This window comes from Solanum lycopersicum, chromosome 1 (genome assembly GCF_036512215.1).
Source record: "Solanum lycopersicum chromosome 1, SLM_r2.1".
Lineage (NCBI taxonomy): Eukaryota > Viridiplantae > Streptophyta > Magnoliopsida > Solanales > Solanaceae > Solanum > Solanum lycopersicum.
Genome location: NC_090800.1, coordinates 54517759 through 54525571, shown reverse-complemented (window position 1 = coordinate 54525571; position 7813 = coordinate 54517759). Strand labels below are relative to the sequence as shown.

At 40.9% G+C, this 7813-nt stretch overlaps 2 protein-coding genes across 2 annotated transcripts; both read left to right on the top strand.

Moving 5' to 3' along the window:
- The first annotated feature begins 2005 nt into the window (after window positions 1–2005).
- LOC138342317 (uncharacterized) lies at window positions 2006–2530 on the top strand. Its single transcript, XM_069294650.1, has one exon. The coding sequence runs from the start codon at window positions 2006–2008 to the stop codon at window positions 2528–2530; it is 525 nt and encodes a 174-aa protein (XP_069150751.1).
- Window positions 2531–3594: 1064 nt separating this feature from the next.
- LOC138342314 (uncharacterized) lies at window positions 3595–7529 on the top strand. Its single transcript, XM_069294649.1, has 4 exons — window positions 3595–3997; window positions 4353–4429; window positions 5016–5143; window positions 7061–7529. The coding sequence occupies exons 1-4, from the start codon at window positions 3595–3597 to the stop codon at window positions 7527–7529; spliced, it is 1077 nt and encodes a 358-aa protein (XP_069150750.1).
- The last annotated feature ends 284 nt before the right edge of the window (window positions 7530–7813 follow it).

Genomic DNA, 7813 nt, shown 5'->3' with positions numbered 1-7813 from the left:
TGGGATTGACGCCAACATACTAGTTGGGTTCTCTACTTGACTACGACCGCTTATACTTATTTCGAGAGGTGTAATTTGAGCGTATCAAACTTTGGCACCGCTGCCAGGGAGTCTGGATTTTAGATTTCTTGAATAACATTATTGAAATTTAGTCAACGATTTCTTGATTTTAATTTTGTTTTTGTTACTTTCACGTTTAACTCTAGTGTATGACAAGTACATAGAGCCGAGGATAACTACTCATCCCCTTTGATCCCAAACTTAACAACACTTTGAGAAGCATGGACAATCAACAAAACCCAATCAATCTATGTGATGGGAAATTCCAGCAGCATCCATTACCGATTGAAGCACACAACCAAGGTCCTGTGGAGATTCAATTGGACAATGCTTTGAGATGTAGCCTCCAGCCCCACAACCTCAGGATTACTATAGGGGCAACGTTAACATTACTGACTCTAATGGACCTATTGTCCTACCCCCTCTGCCACTTGGGAACACATTCGTGGTGACAAGTAGATTGATACAGATGCTCACCACGAGGGGTATATTCTTGGGACTGCTATCGAAAGACCCACAAGTTCATATAGTGAAACTGAGGTCTGTGCAAAAGTTGTGTGGGTAGACCAGACTTGGATGTGAATATTATCAGGTTGCGAGTATTTCCTCTATAACTGACATAGATGCCACGATATGGTTTACTGAGCTTTCCTACAACTCCATTCATACTTGGGATCAGTTGAGAGATGTGTTCTTAGCAAAGTACTACCCAGTGTCCAACAAGCTTAACCACAAAGATAAAGTGAATAACTTTGTGGTACTAACAAGAGAGACAGTGAATAGCTCTTGGGACAAATTTAATGCCTTCGTGAGAGGCGTCCCAAACCACCGCATTGATGATGAGTCACTAAAAGAGTACTTCTACAGAGGTCAAGACTATAACAACAAGGTAGTGTTAAATTCTATTGTGGGTGGTTCTTATGGGGAATGTACGTATGCTGAGATTGCAGAGAAGTAGGAAAAGATATCTCACAACAACAAGGCTTGGAGCACTAGAAAGTCAGACACTAGGAGAAACACCTTTTCGGTACAAGCTACAAATAACCCAACATCAGATGAGATTTGTGAAGAGTTATCAAAGATGAGAACTAAGATTGGGTTGGTCTTACAACATGTGAGTGGAGGTGTAGAGAAGGTAAACACAGTGAACTATTTGACTAAACGACCACTATCGCTAGACGAGTATTATTATGATGAGGATACCTATGCAGTGAATGATCAGACGGGGGGATTTCCTACCAAATGCCCAAGGTTCCAATCAGGAGAGTTGGTGCCAAGGTCAAGGAAACCAAGGTCGGAACTATTGAAACTACAACCCTGACAACAAATTTAACTGGAATAAGTATCATAACAGAAATGATCGAAGCGGGTCTTATATTCCCCCTCAAAATCAATAAGTTGCTCCTAGGGACGGTGGAGGTAGTGGCGCGAGTTGTGGATATGCTACAAAAGATAAGGAGGAGGTTTGATGCTAGTGATGAGAATGTCAAGGAGATCAGGGTGACCTAGCTAACATTGGACCAAAGGTGGATGCACATGTAGTTTCAATTAAGCACGTTGAGTTGCAGATGGCTCAATTGTCTACTACTGTGAACCTACATGAACCTGGTACTTTTCGTAGCAACACTATCCATAATTCTAAAAATGATGGTCATCGAACGACAATCACGACTCGAGGATGTAAGTAGACCATTGATCCACCTATGTCGTCTAGGGTAGAAGATGATATGAGAAAAGACGATGAGGTAGTAGATGATAGTGGAGAGTTGGTGGACAAAACAGCGAAAGAAGCACATGTCTCTTAGAAAGTGATCTCCATTCCTAGACCTCCTCCACAGTTCCCTTAGAGATTAGTGAAGAAGATTGAGGATGGTAAATACCGGCGATTTATCTCTATGTTGAAACAACTCTCCATCAATGTCCTTTTGATAGAAGCTTTAGAAAAATGCCCGGTTATGCTAAGTTTATGAAGGATATGGTAACAAAGAAGAGATCAATGAGTTTTGAGGATGATGATAAAATGGAGCATTGTAGTGTTATTGCTACAAGGTCTCTTGTGCAGAATAAAGAAGATCCTGGCAATTTTACTATTCCATGTACGATAGGATTACTACACTTTTCTAAGGCACTATGTGATCTAGGTGCCAGCATAAATATCATGCCTCTGTCCATTTATAAGACAATAGGCTTGGGTGACCCAAAGCCTACTAGGATGCGGTTACTGATAGCCGATCAAACAGTGAAGAGGCCCATTGGTATACTCCATGATGTGCTACTGAAAGTGGAGTCATTTATATTTCTGGCTGATTTTGTGATTTTTGACTATGAGGTTGACTTTGAGGTTCCCATTATTCTAGGGAGGCCATCTCTTGATACCGGGCGTGCATTGGTTGATATGGAAAAAGGGCAGATGAAGTTTAGGTTGAACAACGAAGAAGAAACTTTCCACATATGTAGATCGATGAAGTAGATTGGTGTGCTCCAAACGGTATTTGCTTAGCGTACAGGGTTTAAAGTATGTTCGAGGTACAAATAGAAAAGCGACTAGGTGTTGAAGCACTAGCGACAATAATCACAAATTTTGACAGTGATGATATTAAAGAGTATGGGTGTTTGGTGGCTGAACTTGAAAGGAATGAATATCGGTCAAAATCGAAGAAATTATAGTTGGACATGAAGCATCACGAATCTCCACTACGGAACCACCTATTAAAGAGGCCCCAAAATTAGACCTTAAGTCTCTACTGCTTCATCTCATGCATGTGTTCTTGGATAGATATGACACGTTACTGGTGATAATCGCATCAGATTTGATTGGGGCACAAGTGGAGTGTTTAGTGGCGGTATTGAAAAGGTTCAAACGAGCCATTGGGTGGACTATAACAGACATTATTGGGATTTCTCTCAGTATTTGCTCCCATAAAAACCAACTCATGCAAGATCACAATCCAAGTATTGCGCACTAATGGAGGTTGAAAAAGAAATCATCAAGTGGTTGGATGTCAGAGTCATTTACCTTATTGCTTGGGTGTGTCCTATTCAGTGTGTACCTAAAAAGGGTAGGATGACAGTGGTGCCTTATGAGAGGAACGAGCTTATTCCAATGAGGCCAGTGACCGAATGAAGAGTTCACATGGACTACCGAAAGTTGAATGCTTGGACTGAGAAGGACCGTTTCCCCATGTCTTTTATGGATTAGATGTTAGACAGACTCGCTGGAAAAAGGTGGTATTATTTTCTTGATGGTTATTTGGGCTCAATCAAATCTTTATTTCCCCTGAAGATCAAGACAAAACCACTTTATGGGACATTTGCATTCAAAAGGATTCCGTTTGGGTTATGTAATGCACCGCCCACCTTCTAGTGATGTATGAGAACAATATTCTCTAATATAGTGGATGACACTATTAAGGTGTTCATGATGATTTTCATGTGGTTGGTGATTCCTTTGATCGGTGTTAGAGTAATTTGGCTTAAGTGCTAAAAACATGTGAAGATTGTAATCTGGTGCTTAACTGGGAATAATGTCACTTTATGGTGAAAGAAGGTATAGTGTTGGGTCATCGCATCTCGGAGAAGGGGATAGAGGTTTATCTAGCTAAAGTGGAAGTGATAGAGAGGATCCCGCTACCCATCTCTGTAAAAGGTGTGAGAAGCTTTCTTGGACATGCTGGATTTTACCGGAGTTTCATTAAGGATTTTTCAAAATTTGCACACCCTTTGTGCAAACTGCCCGAGAAGGAATACAAGTTCCATTTCAATGAATCCTTTCTAAAAGCATTTGGAGATTTGAAGAAGAAGTTGGTGTCCGCTCCCATTATTATTTCACCTGATTGGAATGAGCCATTTGAAGTGATGTGTAATGCTAATGGGGTTGCACTTGGTGTGGTATTGGAACAGAGAAGGGATAAAATTCTTTATCCCATTTACTATGCAAGTAAGTCTCTAAATGAAGCTTAAAAGAAGTGCACGACAACTGGATAGGAGTTTCTTCCGATAGTGTTCACATTCAAAAATGTGTTGCTCCTATTTGCTTGGCACGAGGATTATAGTGCATATGGACCACTATGCTTTGAGGTACTTGATGACAAACAAGGATGCGAATCCAAGGTTTATTAGATGGGTATTATTGCTGCAAGAGTTTGATTTAGAGGTTAAAGGCATAAATGGGACTGAGAATGATGTGGCTTACCTCTTATGTATATTTGAGGATGACGCTATGTGTGAATTGGGAGAAAAACAGAAATTGATGATGCATTCCCTGATGAACATGTATTGGCCTTGGTTCGCAGATTTTGCAAATTATCTGGCAAGTGATATAGTTCCATCAGACTTGACCTTCAACTCGAGGAATAAGTTTATGTATGATGTAAAAAACTTCTTTTAGGATGAGCCTTACTCATACCGGAGTTGTGCCAGTGGGATTATTTGCCATTGTGTACCAGAGGTTGAGATGTTGATTATTTTGGAAGCATGTCACTCCTCGCCTATGCATGGGAAACATAGGATATTTGGACTGCGCATAAAATCTTGAAGTGTGGGTACTAGTGGCCAACTATTCACCAAGATGCTCATGAGTTCACCAAATCATGTGATCGGTGCCAACGAGAAGTAGGAATTTCGAAGAGGCAAGAACTCCCTTTAAATTCTATTTTGGTGATTGAGTTATTTGATGTATGGGGCATTGTCTTTATGGTCCCGTTTGTGAGTTATCATGGGATGAAGTATATAATTATAGTGGTCGACTATGTGTCAAAAGGGGTGGAAGAAATTGCGCATCTAACAATGAAGGAAAGAGTGTCACCGCGTTCTTGAAAAAGAATATCTTCTCTAGATTTGGTACACCTAGGACCCTTATTAGTGATTGTGGCTCTCACTTCTGTTATAAATTCTTCAAAAGGATTTTGGAGAAATATGGTGTTCAACATAATATGGCTACCCTGAACCATCCATAGACTTGCGGGCAAGTTAAGGTGTCCAATCGTGAGATAAAGCAAATGCTGGCAAAAATGGTGAATGCTAATAGAATGGATTGGTCAAGGAAGCTTGATGATGCTCTTTGGGTATACCACATTGCATACAGGTATGTCCCCATACCAACTTGTATATTGGAAGGCTTGTCACTTGACATTTGAGTTAGAGAATAAGGCGATCTGGGTAATAAAGAAACTGAAGATTGATTAGACTGAAGCGGCAGAACAAAGACTAATTAGGTTGAATGAGCTTGATGAGTTTCCCTTTAAGGCCTATGAAAGTTCAGCCATCTATAAGAAAAAGATGAATAAGTATCACGACCAAAGTATGGAAAAGCGAGGATTTGCAGTTGGTGATTTGGTGCTTCTATTCAACTCTAGGCTACACTTGTTTCCAGGCAAACTAAAGTCCAAGTGGACTGGGCCGTTCCTCATTGGTAAAGTGTTTACACATGGAGAAGTCAAGTTGGAGAACAAGGAAGTTGCCAAGTTCATGGACAACGGACAATGGATAAAGATCTACTTGGGACATGCAGAGAGTGTGCATGAAGTGGTTGAGGCCTACCCTCTTGATGAAGTCTAACTAATGAAGGGGCCTGCGTTGTGCCACGACGTTCAATCTAGCATTTTTTGGAGGTAACCCAAGGTGTATCCTCTAGCCAACGATATGTTTTAGTTTCTTTGTAGGAATAGTCGTATTTTTTGTTTTGTTTTGATTTTAGTCTTATTATATTCTTGCTAGTGTACTAGTGTTGGCTAGAGATTAGCATAGGGTCTGCGTCTAAAAAGTTTCCAGAAAAACACATAAAGAATATCAAATGACTGTTACATATGTAGGGAGCAAAAGTAAAAATCTGTAGAAAATGGTTTGATGCAGAGGTCTACGGACCAAATCGATGGGCAGTCGATGGTGTCCGTAGATCCCAGTATATTTATTACTTTAGCTAAGTCTATAAGTAATCAACGGGTCTAGCCGACGATCCATCAACTTACCTACGAACCATTTACGGGGTTTCATCAGTCCATACTACCAGCGACCCAACCCAACTCGGTAATATTAAAGGACAGAACAGTTCACATTTATTCCCACATTAAAATTCTTTAATAATTCCTTTCCATAACCATTTCTCTCCCTTTATTTCCTTCATTTATAACAAAAACCCAACCTCTCCAAATCCCATCTCACTCCCAAATCAAAATCCTTATATTCCCAAACGTTCTCCTCCCTAAATTCTGATTTTGCTCCTTAGTTCTTCTACCTCTGATCGAGCGCGGGTGCGTGGGATAATTATTGGAAGGTTGCAAGTGCAAACAATCACTCCATTGCTCAGAAAAATATTTCAATTTCTTAAAAAACTTTGAATTCTTGTTCATAGTTGAAAGTAGGAATTTGAAAGTGGGTCTTCACCTTGGGACCCCATTAATAAAATTGGATGCTAAAACTAATGTAGTTACGTCCCCTTAAATGATAGACAGCTGTTGTGTAGCATCTTATTCTAAATAAATTGTAGGTATCTTTGTGTTTTTGGCAGTTCTAACTTAGGGGTTCATACTATGACTGAATTAAAACAATAATTGTGTTAGGAATGACGAATTTGACTCGTGGGTGATGAAATTGCATGTCTAAACTTGATTGAGTTAAGAAATGTCTAAAAAGTTATTCCTTGCTAAAAGGCCTCAGGACAATAGGACGAGACCCCATTGATGGACCGTCGATTGATCGACGCACCGTCGATAGGATATGTCGATAGGGTCCATCTAATGCACCAACCTATAATTGTCTAAGTCTTAAATGATGGAAGTGGACTATGGTCCATTATTAGATGACGGAAGTTGACAAACTATTCCGCACTTCCATCATTTCTATCTAATAAGTCTAATTTTTTTCCTAATTGAATAATTCTAAGTGTCCAACGACGGACCATATCGACGGACCATCGGTTAGTGCTGTCGATCTGAATCTGCAGAATAGAGTTGTGTTGTTTATTTATGAAATTTTTTCCATCCTCTGTGTTCTGCATGTGTAGCAATGCTGCTTTGAGATTAACATCTACTCTACAAATGGCTCCCAAGAAAAAAATCATCTACGCAAGGGGAAAGTCCAAGTCTGTTGTCCCATCCCGTTGGGTGATTGTCAACTCCGACAATGAACAAGACCCAGCGTACGTCCCTTTGGGTGTCACTACCCAAACTACAACTCCACAGGTCACAAAAGGAGACTCCCGAAAGGTGAATCCCGGCGTAGTCACTGCCTCCCAGTCTGATGTTGAGCGCACACTAACCGACTCACCAACCGGGGCTGAATCTAGTTCCGATGGAGACTCAGCATTCGGGATTGAGTCTGCTTCTGCCTCCGGGTGGACCCACTTTTATGGGTCAAATAAAGCCACTGTCTCCGGTTCCGCCTCTCAGGGAGCCACTAGGTCGGAAGGCCACGACAACCAAGCTTCGTCTGATGAGGCTACTAGCTCGGAGTCTTCTCCTGTACCCCAATAAGTTAAACCAACAACTCTTGCTAAGAAAATAAATTGTTGGTGCGTTGATGGATAACATAAGCTTTACAGGGATGCCAAAATACTGAATGAGAAAGGGGGTGACGACCCGGCTAGTTATGGTGGAGCACCGAGTCCTCACAGGGAGTTTGCACACAGTCCCCGAGGTTCATAGATAATTCAACCTGCAAAAGTTTGAGTGGATGGCTCAAAGTTTGGAATCCTATTGCGAGGAGATAGTCAGGAAGTTTTATGCCTCCTATGTGGCTACTCTCAGACTCTCCATGG

Coding starts and splice junctions, on each gene's coding strand:
- LOC138342317 (XM_069294650.1), top strand. CDS start 2,006: ATGCCCGGTTATGCTAAGTTTATGAAGGATATGGTAACAAAGAAGAGA.
- LOC138342314 (XM_069294649.1), top strand. CDS start 3,595: ATGGTGAAAGAAGGTATAGTGTTGGGTCATCGCATCTCGGAGAAGGGG. Junction 4,430..5,015: donor GGAATAAGTTTATGTATGAT/GTAAAAAACTTC, acceptor AACCATCCATAG/ACTTGCGGGCAAGTTAAGGT. Junction 5,144..7,060: donor GTATACCACATTGCATACAG/GTATGTCCCCAT, acceptor CTGCATGTGTAG/CAATGCTGCTTTGAGATTAA.